Genomic DNA, 20222 nt, shown 5'->3' with positions numbered 1-20222 from the left:
AAGTCCCCGGTCTGACACAAAGATGGCGTCGCTAGTATTAAATGCATATTATTTTTAAAATGATTCGTGTCAAAATTTGACGTCTGTAAGTCAATTAGTTTGTGAGATAGAGCGTCTTTTGTGAAGCATCTTTTGTTATTGTGAAAAAAATGGAAAAAAAGAATTTCGTGTTTTGATAAAATACTGTTTTCTGAAGGGAAAAAATACGGTGGAAGCAAAAACTTGGCTTGATAATGAGTTTCCGGACTCTGCCCCAGGGAAATCAACAATAATTGATTGGTATGCAAAATTCAAGCGGGTGAAATGAGCACGGAGGACGGTGAACGCAGTGGACGCCCGAAAGAGGTGGTTACCGACGAAAACATCAAAAAAATCCACAAAATGATTTTGAATGACCTAAAATGAAGTTGATCGAGATAGCAGAGGCCTTAAAGATATCAAAGGAACGTGTTGGTCGTATCATTCATCAATATTTGGATATGCGGAAGCTCTGTGCAAAATGGGTGCCATGCGAGCTCACATTTGACCAAAAACAACAACGTGTTGATGATTCTGAACGGTGTTTGCAGCTGTTAACTCGTAATACACCCGAGTTTTTCCATCGATATGTGACAATGGATGAAACATGGCTCCATCACTACACTCCTGAGTCCAATCGAGAGTCGGCTGAGTGGACAGCGACCGGAGAACCGTCTCCGAAGCGTGGAAAGACTCAAAAGTCCGCTGGCAAAGTAATGGCCTCTGTTTATTGGGATGCGCATGGAATAATTTTTATCGATTATCTTGAGAAGGGAAAAACCATCAACAGTGACTAATTTATGGCGTTATTGGAGCGTTTGAAGGTTGAAATCGTGGCAAAACGGCCCCATATGAAGAAGAAAAAAGTTTTGTTCCACCAAGACAACGCACCGTGCCACAAGTCATTGAGAACGATGGCAAAAATTCATGAATTGGGCTTCGAATTGCTTCCCCACCCACCGTATTCTCCAGATCTGGCCCCCAGCGACTTTTTCTTGTTCTCAGACCTCAAAAGGATGCTCGCAGGGAAAAAATTTGGCTGCAATGAAGAGGTGATCGCCGAAACTGAGGCCTATTTTGAAGCAAAACCGAAGGAGTACTACCAAAATGGTATCAAAAAATTAGAAGGTCGTTATAATCGTTGTATCGCTCTTGAAGGGAACTATGTAGAACAATAAAAACGAATTTTGACAAAAAATGTGTTTTTCTATGTTAGACCGGGGACTTATCAGCCAACCTGTTATAGGGCATAATTTTCGAAACGACTGGCTGGTACAGATTCAAATAGAACTTTAAATAACCCTTGGGTCATACATTTTTTAAGCTTTTGCTATCTTTGTATAGGTATCCCCAGTTTTTCCCGCGTCAAATTTAATATTAACTTGAATTACTTACCTTTACATTAACATTTTCCTTGGCCGATGTTTCGAAGAATTCTACTCCCAGTTGATCGGCCAATTGACGACCACGTTCAAATGAAATCACTCGCTGGTCTTCCATGTCACATTTATTACCCACCAGAATGACTTGTGCGTTATCCCAAGAATAAGTTTTGATTTGAGTTACCCTGAACGAAAGCACAGACATGACATTTTAAAATATTCACAAATAAGATACAAGTGACGACATTAGACACGACGACACTTGGAAACACTTACCAATCTTGTACTGAATTAAAGCTGTCCTCATTTGTGACATCATACATCAAAATGAAACCCATGGCGCCACGATAATATGCAGTTGTTATTGTTCTATAACGCTCTTGGCCAGCAGTGTCCTGGACAAGATAGAAAGAATACAAATGAAACAAAGCAACAAGAATATTTTATGAAACGAAAAAAATTATATAACAATATTCCTATACCCTAGGGTGAGATGAAGAAAATTTTATATGTTGTTCACATCCAAAACTAATGTAACAATTTTGAGTACAGGCGATTTAGATTCTGCACTTAAACGCCTTAATATCTGTATTTTATAAAGAATTGTAAAATAATACAAAAAATTTCGAAATGTTAATTTATAAACATAGGGAGAAAAGAAGTTACATGCAGTGCAATAATTTTTTGCCGGTTTTCCTTTATTAGTCGCTCCATGCTTTAATTTGCAAAGGCTAAATTTCAGGCTAAAATATCGGAACATGTATCCACTTTTGCTTTCACTCATTTTAACAAATTTTTATAAAATTTTCGTCAACTTGTCTCTGCAAGATAACACATTTTCGACGGTTAGACATAAACTCAAAATATCGGTTTTGCCTTCATTTTAAAACTAGCTAATATACAGAAAAATTGTCAAAAATTCCCACTAATTGATAAACTCTTTTATATTAAATTGGTTTGGGAACACGGTTGCCACAGTTGGTAGAACTCTATCAGAAATGGAAGATCTGGTACTGTTTGGTAGATTGCTAGGATTCTTGATGTTTTGGTAGATTTTGCACAATATTCCTCTCCAACAAGAGTTACTTCACAAATTTCCTCTAGAAATAAAATTTTTATTTTTCATTTTCTATAGAGATAAAATTTTGACAAACTTTTCTATAGAGATAAAATTTTCTATAGAGATAAAAATTTGACAAAATTTTCTATAGAGATAAAATTTTGACAATATATTCTATAGAGATAAAATTTTGAAAAAATTTTCTATAGTTTGCTAGGATTCTTGATGTTTTGGTAGATTTTGCACAATATTCCTCTCCAACAAGAGTTACTTCATAAATTTTCTCTAGAAATAAAATTTTGACAACATTTTCTATAGAGATAAAATTTTGACAAAATTTTCTATAGAGATAAAATTTTGACAAAATATTCTATAGAGATAAAATTTTGACAAAATTTTCTATAGAGATAAAATATTGACAAAATTTTCTATAGAGATAAAATTTTGACAAAATTTTCTATAGAGATAAAATTTGGACAAAATTTTCTATAGAGATAAAATTTTGACAAAATTTTCTATAGAGATAATTTTTTGACAAATTCTTCTATGGAAATAAAATTTTGATAAAATTTTGTTTAGAGAGAAAATTTGGCAAAATTTTCTATAGAGATAAAATTTTGACAAAATTTTTTATTAGGAGATAAAATTTTGACAAAATTTTCTATAGAAATAAAATTTTTACAAAATTTTCTATAGAACTAAAATTTTGACAAAATTTTCTATAGAGATAAAAATTGGCAACATTTTCTATAGAAATAAAATTTTGACAAAATTTTTTATAGAGATAAAATTTTGACAAAGTTGTCTATAGAGATAACATTTTGACAACATTTTCTATAGAGATAAAATTTTGACAAAATTTTCTATAGAAATAAATTTTTGAAAAATTCTTCTATGGAAATAAAATTTTGACAAAATTTTCTATAGAGATAAAATTTTGACAAAATTTTCTATAGAGATCAAATTTTGACAAAATTTTCTATAGAGATCAAATTTTGACAAAATTTTCTATAGAGATAAAATTTTGACAAAATTTCCTATAGAGATAAAATTTTGATAAAATTTTCTATAGAGACAAAATTTTGACAAAATTTTCTATAGAAATAAATTTTTGACAAATTCTTCTGTGGAAATAAAATTTTGACAAAATTCTTCTATGCAAACAAAATTTTGACAAAATTTTCTATAGAAATAAATTTTTGACAAATTCTTCTATGGAAATAAAATTTTGACAAAATTTTCTATAGGGATAAAATTTTGACAAAATTTTCTATAGAGATAAAATTATGACAAAATTTTCTATAGAGATCAAATTTTGACAAAAATTTTTATAAAGGGTGATTTGTTAAGAGCTTGATAACTTTTTAAAAAAAAAAAACGCATAAAATTTGCAAAATCTCATCGGTTCTTTATTTGAAACGTTAGATTGGTCCATGACATTTACTTTTTGAAGATAATTTCATTTAAATGTTGACCGCGGCTGCGTCTTAGGTGGTCCATTCGGAAAGTCCAATTTTGGGCAACTTTTTCGAGCATTTCGGCCGGAATAGCCCGAATTTCTTCGGAAATGTTGTCTTCCAAAGCTGGAATAGTTGCTGGCTTATTTCTGTAGACTTTAGACTTGACGTAGCCCCACCAAAAATAGTCTAAAGGCGTCAAATCGCATGATCTTGGTGGCCAACTTACCGGTCCATTTCTTGAGATGAATTGTTCTCCGAAGTTTTCCCTCAAAATGGCCATAGAATCGCGAGCTGTGTGGCATGTAGCGCCATCTTGTTGAAACCACATGTCAACCAAGTTCAGTTCTTCCATTTTTGGCAACAAAAAGTTTGTTAGCATCGAACGATAGCGATCGCCATTCATCGTAACGTTGCGTCCAACAGCATCTTTGAAAAAATACGGTCCAATGATTCCACCAGCGTACAAACCACACCAAACAGTGCATTTTTCGGGATGCATGGGCAGTTCTTGAACGGCATCTGGTTGCTCTTCACTCCAAATGCGGCAATTTTGCTTATTTACGTAGCCATTCAACCAGAAATGAGCCTCATCGCTGAACAAAATTTGTCGATAAAAAAGCGGATTTTCTGCCAACTTTTCTAGGGCCCATTCACTGAAAATTCGACGTTGTGGCAGATCGTAAGTCTATTCATGATGAAATGTCAAAGCATACTGAGCATCTTTTTTTTTGACACCATGTCTGAAATCCCACGTGATCTGTCAAATACTAATGCATGAAAATCCTAACCTCAAAAGAATCACCCTTTAGAAATAAACTTTTGACAAAATATTCTATAGAGATAACATTTTGACAAAATTTTCTAAAGGAAAAGAGATATGCTGGCAAATTTGTTTAGGCAGTAGCCGACTATCAAACCCTTTTTCGGGAGGTTCAAGTGTAGTTCACTTTGGGTTGAGTGAATTACCCGAATTTATTCTGATAATTGGTTGATAGTTTTGCTGCAAGTAGAGGATGCTGATGAGGAATGTGGTAATTCCGAAACAGCTGTACATCCAACCATCTTGCAGTCTATAGGGCTTTGCCCAAATAAATTTGACAAGCATACTTTCCTCTGTTGGTTAAGCTACACTTGCAGTTTAGTCAATGCATGGCTTTAAGCTGAGATCAAAAACAACAATAGAGATAAAATTTTGACAAAATTTTCTATAAGGATAAAATTTTGACAAAATTTTCTATAGAGATAAAATTTTGACAAAATTTTCTAAAGAGATAAAATTATGGCAAAATTTTCTATAGGGATAAAATGTTGACAAAATTTTCTATAGAGATAAATTTTTGACAAAATTTTGTATAGAGATAATTTTTTGACAAAATTTTCTATAGCGATCAAAATTTTGACAAAATTTTCTATAGCTATCAAATTTTGACAAAATTTTCTATAAAGATAAAATTTTGACAAAATTTTCTATAGATATAAAATTTTGACAAAATTTTCTATAGATATAAAATTTTGACAAAAATTTTTCTAAAAAAAAAGTTTAAACATAATATAATTTCATACAGATCTATGCTTTTATATCCTGGTTTAGTGTCCAAAATTATATTTTTATACCGTGAACCATTCTGTGTAGACCTTCAATTTGACGAAGTATCCCTTATATATTCTCATTCACATTTACATCTAAATTGAAATATGACATTGTATTAACATGCCACCTTTTTAGCAAATCCAATTTTCCTTCCATTTTGTTTGTGCTCCACCTTTGACAAACTTACCCATATCTGCAGCTTAACTCGTTTATCATGCCGGAATACTGTTTTCACTTTGAAGTCAATGCCTACCGTTGATACAAAGGCAGATGTGAAACTATCATCGGCATAGCGGAAGAGGAAACTCGTTTTGCCCACACTTGAATTGCCAATAATCAACAGTTTGAACATGTAATCGAAATTCTGATCGGAAGCATCTTTTTGCCATTTTGGATCACCAGCACCGGCCATCTGCAATAATAAAGGAGATAAAAATGCATAAGCATATTGACAGACGAATCATTTAAAATAAAAAATAAAATTTATATCATAAAATATTCAATAGAATCCTACACTGAAACAAATACTAAAATATTAATAACCTTAATCACTTTAATTTACAAAATGTTGAGGACAAATTTCTTCAAAATAAAGAATTATAAGAAAGTTTATCGTATTCGCTTTAAAAAATATTTTCTTTAAATTTAGAATAGGTGTTTTTGAAATTCGTGGCCTTCTATTGGCAGGTCTTTGAAGTAGAAACATGTTTGTAAAATGTAAAGAAAAATATTTTTAATTTAAGAACTAAGTTTTAAACTAAGACGGGCAGGGCCGACTATAATACACATCCGATACCATCTAAAATCCTTCAAATTTGTTGGGTACTATATATAAAGGTTTATGTTCCCACACACATATATCTAAATCTGAACCGATCTGGACAAAATTTGTTAGACTTCTGCAAAATCTATAGGCTTAAAATAAATTTAAGTCGCAAATGCCTTTAGGCGAAAAACAGTGTTAGTAAAAAATATGGGAAATATTTAAATCTAAGAAATTTCTAGGCAACATCACCGAAGAACACCTATGATTTATCGGCCGATAGATATGTATTAGAAGTACATATATGAAAATCTGAGTAACTTTTACAAGTTTTCTGCTTTACAGTGATGATTTCACAAGGAAAATGTTGCCATTTTGGCCATTTTTGCCCGAATCTTAAAAACATGTATATGGTAGGTATATCTAAATCTGAACTGATCTCCACCAAATTTGGCCTGCATAGTAAGAATGTTAATTATATTCTCTGTGCAAAGTTTCACGTAAATCGGGCGACAGATACCAACCAAAACAGGCATGCATATCCAGAACGATAATTCTACTCCTTGTGCAAAGTTTCAAGTAAATCGGAATGAAACTCTGACCTACGGTGATCATATGAGTGTAAATCGGCCGAAAGATATATAAGGGAGCTATATTTAAATCTCAAACGATTTCACCTAAATTTTGGCAAACTTTACGATACTAACAATTGTACTCCTTGTGATAAATTTATAGCAAAAGAGGATCAAACTCTGGATTCTGGGGCCATATCGGGCGAACGATATATATGGGAGCTATATCTAAATGTGAAACAATTTCTTCCACATTAAAAGAGTTCTATTCTATCCCAAAGAACATCTTCAAAATTTTATTTCTATAAAAAATTTTGTAAAAATGTTATTTCTACAGAAAATTGTGTTCATTTTTATTTCTACAGAAAATTGTGTTCATTTTTATTTCTATAGATAATTTTGTCAAAATTTTATTCCCATAGAAAATTTTGTCAAAAATTTTTCCTATAGATAATTTTGTCAAAATTTTATGCCAATTTTGTCAAAATTTTTTCCTATAGAAAATTTTGTCAACATTTTTTTCCTATAGAAAATTTTGTCAAAATTTTATTCCAATTGAAAATTTTGTCAAAATTTTATTCCAATAGAAAATTTAGTCAAAATTTTATTTCTATAAAAAATTTTGTTAATTTTTTGTTCTATAGAAAATGTCAAAATTTTATTCCTATAGAAAATTATGCAAAAATGTTTTTCCAATAGAAAATTTTGTCAAAATTTCATTCCTATAGAAAATTTGTAAAAATTTTATTTCTATAGAAAAATTTATAAAAATTTTATTTCTGCAGAAAATTTTGTTCATTTTTTGTTCTATAGAAAATGTCAAAATTCTATTCTTGCAGAAATTTTGTAAAAATTTTATTTCCATAGAAAATTTTGTAAAAATTTTATTTCTACAGAAAATTTTGTTCATTTTTTGTTCTATAGAAAATGTTGTCAAAATTTTATTCCTATAGAAAATTTTGTCAATATTTTATTCCTATAGAAAATTTTGTCAAAATTTTATTCCTATATATGTCTAAATTTGAAACAATTTCTTCCACACTAAAAGGGTTCTATTCTATCCCAAAGAAAATCCTAAAAAATTTTAAAAATTTTATTTCTATAAAAATTTTTTTAAAAATTTTATTTCTACAGAAAATTTTGTTAATTTTTATTTCTATAGAAAATTTTGTCAAAATTTAATTCCCATAGAAAATTTTGTCAAATTTTTTTCTTATAGAAAATGTTGTCAAAATTTTATTCTTATAGAAAATTTTTAAAAAAAATTTTTCCAATAGAAAATATTGTCAAAATTTCATTCCTATAGAAAATTTGTAAAAATTTTATTTCTATAGAAAATTTTATAAAAATTTTATTTCTGCAGAAAACTTTGTTCATTTTTTGTTCTATAGAAAATGTTGTCAAAATTTTACTCCTATAGAAAATTTTGTCAAAATTTCATTCCTGCAGAAATTTTGAAAAAATTTTATTTAATTTTCTACAGAAAATTTTGTTAATTTTTTGTTCTACAGAAAATGTTGTCAAAATTTTATTCCTATAGAAAATTTTGTCAATATTTTATTCCTATAGAAAATTTTGTCAAAATTTTATTCCTATATATGTCTTAATTTGAAACAATTTCTTCCACACTAAATGTGTTCTATTCTATCCCAAAGAAAATCCTCAAAAATTTTCAAAATTTTATTTCTATAAAATTTTTTTTTTTAAATTTTATTTCTGCAGAAAATTTTGTTAATTTTTATTTCTATATTTTATTTCCATAGAAAATTTTGTCAAAATGTTTTCCTATAGAAAATTTTGCCAAAATTTTTTTCCAATAGAAGATTTTATCAAAATTTTATTCCAATAGAAAATGTTGTCAAAATTTCATTCCTATAAAAAATTTTTAAAAATTTTATTTCTACAGAAAATTTTGTTAATTTTTTGTTCTATAGAAAATGTTATCAAAATTTTATTCCTATAGAAAATTTTGCAAACATATTTTTCCAATAGAAAATTTTGTCAAAATTTCATTCCAGCAGAAATTTTGTAAAAATTTTATTTCATTTTCTACAGAAAATTTTGTTCATTTTTTGTTCTATAGCAAATGTTGTCAAAATTTTATTCCTGTAGAAAATTTTGCAAAAATTTCATTCCTATAGAAAATTTCTAAACATTTTATTTCTATAGAAAATTTTATAAAAATTTTATTTCTGCAGAAAATTTTGTTCATTTTTTGTTCTATAGAAAATGTTGTCAACATTTTACTCATATAGAAAATTTTGTCAAAATTTCATTCCTGCAGAAATTTTGTAAAAATTTTATTTCATTTTCTACAGAAAACTTTGTTCATTTTTTGTTCTATAGAAAATGTTGTCAAAATTTTATTCCTGTAGAAAATTTTGTCAATATTTTATACCTAAAGAAAATTTTGTCAAAATTTTATTCCTATATATGTCTAAATTTGAAACAATTTCTTCCACACTAAAAGGGTTCTATTCTATCCCAAAGAAAATCCTCAACAATTTTCAAAATTTTATTTCTATAAAAATTTTTTTAAAAATTTTATTTCTACAGAAAATGTTGTTAATTTTTATTTCTATAGAAAATTTTGTCAAAATGTTATTCCCATAGAAAATTTGTCAAAATTTTGTCCTATAGAAAATTTTGCCAAAATTTTTTTCCAATAGAAAATTTTATCAAAATTTTATTCCAATAGAAAATGTTGTCAAAATTTCATTCCTATAGAAAATTTTTAAAAATTTTATTTCTATAGAAAATTTTGTAAAAATTTTATTGTTACAGAAAATTTTGTTCATTTTTTGTTCTACAGAAAATGTTGTCAAAATTTTATTCCAATAGAAAATTTTGTCAAAATTTTATTCCTATAGAAAATTTTGTCAAAATTTCATTCCTATAGAAAATTTGTAAAAATTTTATTTCTATAGAAAATTCTCTAAACATTTTATTTCTACAGAAAATTTTGTTAATTTGTTGTTCTATAGAAAATTTTGTGAAACTTTTTTCCTATAGAAAATTTTGTCAAAATTGTATTTCTATAAAAAATTTTGTCAAAATTTTATTTCTATAGAAAATTTTGTAGGTCGGAATATATATTGTAACTTCCAATGTGCGTGAAGATAAATTGTAAATTTAACTAGTCGAGACACAAACCAGGTAGTTTTTGCCTGCGCACCTAATGGGTTAATTACAATTTGGAGCGATAAAATATTTAATGAAATTCAGCACTTTCCAACACATTTGCGCAAAATATTTTGATATTAAACGAAAGATCTTGACAAGTACTATAAATGCAAGTGGTTGTCATGTTCGAAAGCGTCCCATAAATGTTAGTTTTGCAGCTATATTTTAAAAGTCAGTTTGTCCAACTTGAAATAAAGTTAAACTACGCCCACTGTGCAATACCTGCTCTAGATTTTTTGGTATAAAATGAAAGCTCTTGATGAGTACTATAAATCCAAGTGGTTGTTATATTCGAAAGCATCATAAAAATATCGATTTTTATCAAAAAGAAAATTACTTTTTTAGAATTTCAAAAAAAGTGCACATTGGCCCACTGTGCAACACCTGCTCTACAGTGTTTGGTATCAAATGAAAACTCTTGATGAGTACTATAAATGCAAGTGGTTTTTATTTTCGAAAGTTTCCCAAAAAAAATTGTTTTAAGCAAAAGTAAAATTAATTTGCGAAATTTTAGAAAATATCGCACCAGCGCCCACTGTGCAAAACCTGCTCTAGATTTTTTGGTATCAAATGAAAGCTCTTGACGAGTACTATAAACGCAAGTGGTTGTCACGTTCGAAAGCATCATAGAAATATCGATTTTTATCAAAAATATAATTAATATGTCAGAATTTAAAATATAGTGCACGCGGGCCCACTGTGCAATACCTGCTCTAGATTTTTTGGTATCAAATGAAAGCTCTTAATGAGTACTATAAATCCAAGTGGTTGTTATACTCGAAAGCATCACAGAAATATCGATTTTTATCAAAAAGAAACTTAGTTTGCACGAAGTTACAATATAGGACACCCGTGCCCACTGTGCAAAACCTGCTCTAGATTTTTTGGTATCAAATGAAAGCTCTTGATGAGTACTACAAATGAAAGTAGTTTTATTTTCTAACACATCCCAGAAATGTAGGTTTTTGTTAATTTTTTTTTAAATTTAATCGCCACAATTTGAAATAAAACTGAAAACAAAAAATCTAGAGCAGGTTTTGCACAGTGGGCGCTGGTGCGATATTTTCTAAAATTTCGCAAATTAATTTTACTTTTGCTTAAAACAATTTTTTTTGGGAAACTTTCGAAAATAAAAACCACTTGCATTTATAGTACTCATCAAGAGTTTTCATTTGATACCAAACACTGTAGAGCAGGTGTTGCACAGTGGGCCACTTTTGCACTTTTTTGAAATTCTAAAAAAGTAATTTTCTTTTTGATAAAAATCGATATTTTTATGATGCTTTCGAATATAACAACCACTTGGATTTATAGTACTCATCAAGAGCTTTCATTTTATACCAAAAAATCTAGAGCAGGTATTGCACAGTGGGCGCATTTCAGTTTTATTTCAAATTGTGGCGATTAAACTTAAAAAAAAATTAACAAAAACCTACATTTCTGGGATGTTTTAGAAAATAAAAACTACTTGCATTTGTAGTACTCGTCAAGAGCTTTCATTTGATACCAAAAAATCTAGAGCAGGTTTTGCACAGTGGGCACGGGTGTCCTATATTGTAACTTCGTGCAAACTAAGTTTCTTTTTGATAAAAATCGATATTTCTGTGATGCTTTCGAGTATAACAACCACTTGGATTTATAGTACTCATCAAGAGCTTTCATTTGATACCAAAAAATCTAGAGCAGGTATTGCACAGTGGGCCCGCGAGCACTATATTTTAAATTCTGACATATTAATTATATTTTTGATAAAAATCGATATTTCTATGATGCTTTCGAACATGACAACCACTTGCGTTTATAGTACTCGTCAAGAGCTTTCATTTGATACCAAAAAATCTAGAGCAGGTTTTGCACAGTGGGCGCTGGTGCGATATTTTCTAAAATTTCGCAAATTAATTTTACTTTTGCTTAAAACAATTTTTTTTGGGAAACTTTCGAAAATAAAAACCACTTGCATTTATAGTACTCATCAAGAGTTTTCATTTGATACCAAACACTGTAGAGCAGGTGTTGCACAGTGGGCCAATGTGCACTTTTTTTGAAATTCTAAAAAAGTAATTTTCTTTTCGATAAAAATCGATATTTTTATGATGCTTTCGAATATAACAACCACTTGGATTTATAGTACTCATCAAGAGCTTTCATTTTATACCAAAAAATCTAGAGCAGGTATTGCACAGTGGGCGTAGTTTAACTTTATTTCAAGTTGGACAAACTGACTTTTAAAATATAGCTGCAAAACTAACATTTATGGGACGCTTTTGAACATGACAACCACTTGCATTTATAGTACTTGTCAAGATCTTTCGGTTAATACCAAAATATTTTGCGCAAATATGTTGGAAAGTGCTGAATTTCATTAAATATTTTATCTCCCCAAATTGTAATTAACCCATTAGGTGCGCAGGCAAAAACTACCTGGTTTGTGTCTCGACTAGTTAAATTTACAATTTATCTTCACGCACATTAACTTCCATGGAAGTGAAAAAAGTCAAATAGTATAGTTTCAAATTGCCTCTGAGATGCCATTTTATTGTTCTCCTATTCCTGTTTAGTGGCTTTTGATTGTCTAAAATTTAAATTTTGACTTTAAACGGTCAAACGAAGTAATTCCTAAGATTCTCCAAAAAAACTTAATCGGAAGTAGGAAACAATTGAGAGAGGATTCCGGTATGCGCCGAAAAGGAAATTTTTATGGAACCCACAAAGATAAACACACCTTCAGTTTTTGACCTCGTTACTTAAGTAAAATCTTCAAATGTTTGGTAGCATATGAACGTAGATCCAATGCTGATTTTAGGTAAAATAGCCTGCATTCAACCTAGATAGCACGTAATGAAAATTAATGAAATCCTACGCCATTTCTTTTCAGCTGACTGCGGGCTTTCCCCCTTCCCATGTGCCAACAGGAAATGCAGGACCAACAATGAGTAACAGAACATGAAATCATCATCACCATTCCACAATTTTGCTCTAACATGTCTTGCCTTGGATACGCTTTGAGGGAGCATCATGTTAGCTTAGTTTGCCTTAGTCACTCACACACGCCACATCACGGTAATGGAATTGCATCATCCTTTTTGGAAATACCATGAACCATCATTGTCTATCTTTATCATTGCAAATTTCAGGTTGGTATACACAATTCTAAACTCTTAACAAAGAAAGGACACATGCATCTGCCACACAAACTTTGCCACCTTAAACTCAATTTAACCAGGACAAATACAATACACGAGTTCAAATAAAACCAAGTCCTTTTCTCATCTGCATACTTGTACGTGTCAGTGCATCCTTTCATTTCGTTTTTTCGTTTTTCTTCCAACTCGTCATAAGAATGAGGAAGATGTGGATTTACACCCCCTTCCGACTAAATTTTGAGAGTCGTTATTTTCTGTTACATAATGAAGTGTCACTTAACAGGTTGAGGCACTTGGAACCACAACTGACTGTTTGGCGAAAGCCATTCGCACATCATTTCCGGTACTATGTTAGACAATTGAACTTAAGAGTTTTCTTGTCAGGTGGAATACAATGACATGGATCTGCCACAGGCTTTAGAATACAAAACGCTTTAAGCCACCACAATAGCGAGGTAATGCCAGTGGACTTTTTTAAATGGAAAATGTAAAAATCGATTCAAAAATGGATTCCAAGTAAAAAAGATGAAGGATTACCTCATTGAGTGAGAAAAAGACATAACAAGATTGTGATGCGTTTGGCTAGACCTAACATTTTGGACCCTCTACCATGGATTGTGTACAAAGTTATACTAAAGACCACATCATCCACAATCAAATGTTGTGGTAATTCAAATGTTGTGGTAAAAAGAGATATAAGGCCTATAAGACCATGAGTCTGAGTCTCTCTTATCAATGAGTGGTACCCGATTCTGGGTTAAACTCAATGACACGTGATGTCCTTTTTATAGCTGAGTCCGAACGGCATTCCACATTGCAGTGAAACCACTTAGAGCAAGTTTAAAACACTCAGAAATGTCATCAACATTACCGAGAAAGGATAATCCACCACTTTTTAGTGTTTAGTCGAAACTGATATAGCCCCCACATAAACCAAACCCACAATTTCGGAACTTTTGTCAAAATTTTATTTCTACAGGAAATTTTGTCAAATTTTATTTCTATAGAAAATTTTGTCAAAAAATGTTCTTCCATGGAAGAATTTGTCAGAAATTAATTTCTATAGAAAATTTTCTCAAAATTTTATTTCCATAGAAAATTTTATTTCCATAGAAAATTCTGTCAAAATTTTATTTTTATAGAAAATTTTGCCAAAATTTTATTTCCATAGAAGAATTTTTCAAAAATTTATTTCTATAGAAAATTTTGTCAAAATTTTATTTCCATAGAAGAATTTGTCAAAATTATATTTCTGTAGGAAATTTTGTCAAAATTTTATTACTATAGAAAATTTTGTCAAAACTTTACAAGCATACTTTTCCTCTATTGGCTAAGCTACACTTGTAGTTTAGTCAATTCATGGTTTTAAGCTGAAATCAAAAACAACAATAATGATTGAAGAGAAACAACAATAACATAAAAAATATTTCTATAGAAAATTTTGTCAAAATTTTATTTCCATAGAAGAATTTGTCAAAAAATGTATTTCTATAGAAATTTTTTTCAAAAGTTAATTTCTACAAAAAAATTTTTCAAAATATTATTTCTATAGAAAATTTTGTCAAAATTTTATTTCTATAGAAAATTTTGTCAAAATTTTATTTCTATAGAAAATTTTGTCAAACTTCATTTCTAAAGAAAATTTTGTCAAAATTTTCTATAGAAATAAAATTTTGACAAAATTTTATTTCTATGGAAAATGTTGTCAAAATTTTATTTCTATAGAAAAATTTGTCAATATTTTATTTCTATTGAAAAATTTGGCAAATTTTATTTCTATAGAAAATTTTGTCAACATTTTATTTCTATAGAAAATTTTGTCAAAAATTTATTTCTATAGAAAATTTTGTTAAAATTCTATTTCTACATAAAACCAATTTTATAAATTTTATGTAGAAATAAAATTTTGTCCACATTTTATTTCTATAGAACATTTTGTCAAATTTTATTTCTATAGAAAATTTTGTCAAAATTTTATTTCTATAGAACATTTTTTCAAAATTTTATTTCCATAGAAGATTTGTCAAAAAATTATTTCTATAGAAATTTTTTTCAAAAGTTAGTTTCTATAAAAAAATGTCAACATTTTATTTCTATAGAAAATTTTGCCACATTTTATTTCTGTAGAAAAATTTGTCCAAATTGTATTTCTATAAAAAATGTTGTCAAAATTTTATTTCTATAGAAAATTTTGTCAGATTTTATTTCTACAGAAAATTTTGTCAACATTTTATTTCTGTAGAAAATTTTGTCAAAATGTTATTTCTGTAAAAAATTTTGTCAAAATTTTATCTCTATAGAAAAATTTCCCATATTTTATTCCTATAGAAAATTTTGTCAAAATTTTATTTCTGTAGAAAAATTTGTCAACATTTTATTTCTATAGAAAATTTTGTCAGATTTTGTTTCTACAGAAAATTTAGTCAACATTTTATTTATGTAGAAAATTTTGTCAAAATTTTATTTCAATCGAAAATTTTGCCAACATTTTATTTCTATAGAAAATTTTGTCATAATTTTGTTTCTGCTGTAGTATACATATTAGTTATAAACATTATTATTTCCCCACGCTACGCTTGTCTTCTTCTTCTTGTAAGAAAGAGTTGGTACAACAAATATCTCCCTAAGCTAGCGTTGCACAAGAGCCAGTGAGTTCAGTTATTATTGGCATTTCAAAAAGAACACAAGCGTAGTAGCGTCAGCTTGTAAAATAAATTCAAAATAAATAAAGGGTGATTTGTTAAGAGCTTGATAACTTTTTTTTTTAAAAAAACGCATAAAATTTGCAAAATCTCATCGGTTCTTTATTTGAAACGTTAGATTGGTCCATGACATTTACTTTTTGAAGATAATTTCATTTAAATGTTGACCGCGGCTGCGTCTTAGGTGGTCCATTCGGAAAGTCCAATTTTGGGCAACTTTTTCGAGCATTTCGGCCGGAATAGCCCGAATTTCTTCGGAAATGTTGTCTTCCAAAGCTGGAATAGTTGCTGGCTTATTTCTGTAGACTTTAGACTTGACGTAGCCCCACAAAAAATAGTCTAAAGGCGTCAAATCGCATGATCTTGGTGGCCAACTTACCGGTCCATTTCTTGAGATGAATTGTTCTCCGAAGTTTTCCCTCAAAATGGCCATAGAATCGCGAGCTGTGTGGCATGTAGCGCCATCTTGTTGAAACCACATGTCAACCAAGTTCAGTTCTTCCATTTTTGGCAACAAAAAGTTTGTAAGCATCGAACGATAGCGATCGCCATTCACCGTAACGTTGCGTCCAACAGCATCTTTGAAAAAATACGGTCCAATGATTCCACCAGCGTACAAACCACACCAAACAGTGCATTTTTCGGGATGCATGGGCAGTTCTTGAACGGCTTCTGGTTGCTCTTCACTCCAAATGCGGCAATTTTGCTTATTTACGTAGCCATTCAACCAGAAATGAGCCTCATCGCTGAACAAAATTTGTCGATAAACACATTTCGAACAGAACACTGATTTTGGTAATAAAATTCAATGATTTGCAAGCGTTGCTCGTTAGTAAGTCTATTCATGATGAAATGTCAAAGCATACTGAGCATCTTTCTCTTTGACACCATGTCTGAAATCCCACGTGATCTGTCAAATACTAATGCATGAAAATCCTAACCTCAAAAGAATCACCCTTTAAAAACCAACAATTAACTCTACAAATTCAGAAGTGGTTCTTCCCACCGCAAAAAAAAATAGTAATACAAATCCTGACAAAATAAATAAAACATTTTGGTCGCTTGAGTAGTTTTCCCTGATTTTGTTTGGCATGGATGAAACAAAGATTTTGTCTGAGCTATCGTCAAAACAGCTCAAGTCGATTTGTCTTAATTTTGGGCTATCGGCAACTGGCAGTAAATCACAAATGGTAGCCCGACTGCAAAATGTACCAGAAGATGAAATAGAAATAATAATTAAAGACATGCAGAAACGCAGTGAAGAGGAAACAGAACAACAGTTATCTGAGGCCGAAAATAGTGAAATAAATGTACAGACTGCTGAAGGTGCCACAAAAATTGCCGAAAATAAAGATAGAGTAAACAATGAAGAGAATGTACAACAAAAAAATACCGATGGAAGTTTTAACACAAACGCAGTTACCGACATAAGCGAAAGAGTCACAAAACTTTATGAGAAAGAGATCGAGCTCTGAAAAAGAGAGAATGACCTATTGAAGAGAGAAAATGAATTACTTAAGAAGAGTGGAAATAACAACAACAATGTGCAGGTGTCAGACGACACAATACCTTTAAAACTTGTTTGTAACTTTATGCCAGACTATGATGGCAGTAGCGACGGCAAATTTTGGGTTTCGCAGCTTCTTGATTTACAGCGCCAATACAACTTGTCAGACAACATGTTGAGAGCTCTTTTTGCAACAAAGTTGTCGGGTCGAGCTCAAACATGGTTGCATTCGAGACGGTGCTCTGTGGCAGAGGACGTCACTGAACTATTTGAGCAGTTCTGCCTTGTGTTTGGTGCAAATGAAAGCAAATTAGAATTACGAAGAAAATTTCAGCTGCGGTTATGGAAATTCGAAGAAAATTTTATGGACTATTTCAATGATAAGACCAAGCTAGCTGAGAGGCTTTCGTTGCTAGAAGACGAATTTTTGGAGTATGTGATTGATGGTATACCGAATGCACAAATACGTCGTCAAGCGATGATGCAGCAGCATAAGTGCTGCGCAGATTTGTGCAAAGCGTTAGCAAACGTAAAACTAACGCTTAGATCTACAGTCGATGCTGCTAAGGTGGAGAGCTTGCAAAAACAAAATGTTCGCTGTTATAATTGCAACAGCGTTGGGCATTACGCAGCCGATTGCAATAAACCCAGACGTAGCCCTGGTACTTGTTATGCTTGTGGTGTGGCTGGCCACACTGTGGTTGATTGCTTGAAAAACAAAAAGAGGACGAGTGGAGTTGACAACAATTATGTAAGATATGTTAATTTTAGTTTTAATTGTAGTAATAATCTTTCCTTATCTTTAGAATGCTTAATAGATTCTGGTAGCCCAGTGAGTCTCGTTAGGGAAGATTGTGTGCCCGTAGGAACGAAAATTCTAAGTTTGGAGAATGAGAAGTACTTTGGTTTGAATAAGAGTGAATTAGTATCATATGGAAGATGTTTGAGTTTTTTGAATATTGATAATAAATCGTTTGAAATTGAACTTATAATTGTGGGTGTGAACTCAATAGAATACTCGGTATTATTAGGTCGAGATTTTCTAAGGAAAACTCACAGTAAGGTTTTGTTGTTTGGTGACGCTGCGACATGTAATAATAGCGATAGTTTGGAAAGTGGTATTAAGATCATTCATTTGGATTCGGGTTCGAAAAGTAACACGTTGAATAGTGGCCAATGTGGTGATACAGATATTATGGGAAATTTTGAGAACGAAATTATGGCTATAGATATTTCTGAGAAAACTTCAGATTTGGGATTGGTGGTTGGAGACGATATACCGAACAAATACGTAAAATTGTTAGAGCAGATATTCCGGGATAATTATGTTAATAGGCAACGCCCAGTTTTGCCCAAAACAAGGTGTGAGATGAAGCTTGTTTTGGAGAATCCCAAGCCTTTCAACTGCCCACCTCGAAGATTGTCTTATGCGGAGAAACAGGAACTACAGAATATACTAGACGATTACTTAACTAAAGGTATTATTAGAACGAGTGAGTCAGAGTATGCTTCACCTATTGTATTGGTGAAGAAGAAAACTGGGGGACTGAGAATGTGCGTAGATTTTAGGAATTTGAATAAAATTACGGCAAAACACAATTATCCGATTCCTCTGATTGACGATTTGTTGGAGCGATTAGGCAATAAGAAATTTTTTACTAAGTTAGACCTCAAGAATGGATTCTTTCACGTTTTTATGGACGATGATTCGATAGGTTAGGTTAGGTTATGTGGCAGCCCGATGTATCAGGCTCACTTAGACTATTCAGTCCATTGTGATACCACATTGGTGAACTTCTCTCTTATCACTGAGTGCTGCCCGATTCCATATTAAGCTCAATGACAAGGGACCTCCTTTTTATAGCCGAGTCCGAACGGCGTTCCACATTGTGGTGAAACCACTTAGAGAAGCTTTGAAACCCTCAGAAATGTCACCAGCATTACTGAGGAGGGATAATCCACCGCTGAAAAACTTTTTGGTGTTCGGTCGTAGCAGGAATCGAACCCACGACCTTGTGTATGCAAGGCGGGCATGCTAACCATTGCACCACGGTGGCTATAATAAGGTACACCTCTTTTATAACGCCGTTGGGCCAGTACGAATTTTTGAGGATGCCCTTCGGTCTGAAAAATTCTCCGTCTATCTTTCAAATGTTTATTAACAAAGTTTTTGCAGATTTGATAAGACAGGACAAGGTTGTGGTTTATCTGGACGATATTATGATCGCTTCTACGAATATTATGGAACATTTGGAAATATTAGAGGAAGTTTTTAAGAGAATTACCGACAACAAATTAGAGCTAAGGTTAGACAAATGTGAGTTTCTTAGAGAGAGTATAAGTTATTTAGGCTACACTGTTAGTAGCAAGGGTGTGTGTGCCGATAAGAAAGGATTGGAGGCTATACAAAATTTTCCAATACCTGACAAGGTGAGGTCGGTGCAGAGTTTTTTGGGATTGAGTTCATATTTTCGTCGTTTCATTAAAATTTTTTCGATCATTGCTAAACCTCTTTACGATTTGACACGTAAAGATAAGAAATTTACATTCGGTAAACCTGAACTGGAATCTTTTGAGACATTGAAGAAAATGCTGTTGGAATCTCCAGTTTTAGCTTTGTATGACCCGAAGGCGGAGACTGAGTTGCACTGCGACGCTAGTGCGTTAGGTTTTGGTGCCATTTTGATGCAAAAGTCGAATGATGGAAAATGGCATCCAGTTTTTTACTTTTCGAAGAGGTCTACTGAGTCAAAATCGCGTTTTCATAGTTACGAGTTAGAGACATTAGCCATTATATATGCACTAAGGAGATTTAGGATATATTTGTCTGGAAGGAGATTT

At 31.2% G+C, this 20222-nt stretch overlaps 1 protein-coding gene across 1 annotated transcript in view; it reads right to left on the bottom strand.

The window, feature by feature from the left end:
- Rab3 (RAS oncogene family member Rab3) overlaps nt 1–20222 on the bottom strand; it is a 137439-nt gene that overhangs the window by 8841 nt on the left and 108376 nt on the right. Inside the window, exons 2-4 of the mRNA XM_075310468.1 lie at nt 5699–5923; nt 1677–1795; nt 1414–1585 (exon numbers count right to left, since the gene is read on the bottom strand). Of these exons, the coding sequence (XP_075166583.1) occupies nt 1414–1585; nt 1677–1795; nt 5699–5923 (516 nt within the window). The remainder of the gene's footprint in view (nt 1–1413; nt 1586–1676; nt 1796–5698; nt 5924–20222) is intronic.

Source organism: Haematobia irritans, chromosome 5, assembly GCF_050003625.1.
Source record: "Haematobia irritans isolate KBUSLIRL chromosome 5, ASM5000362v1, whole genome shotgun sequence".
NCBI lineage: Eukaryota > Metazoa > Arthropoda > Insecta > Diptera > Muscidae > Haematobia > Haematobia irritans.
Note: the sequence above shows the minus strand (reverse complement) of the source record. Positions and strands in the feature narration are given on the sequence as shown.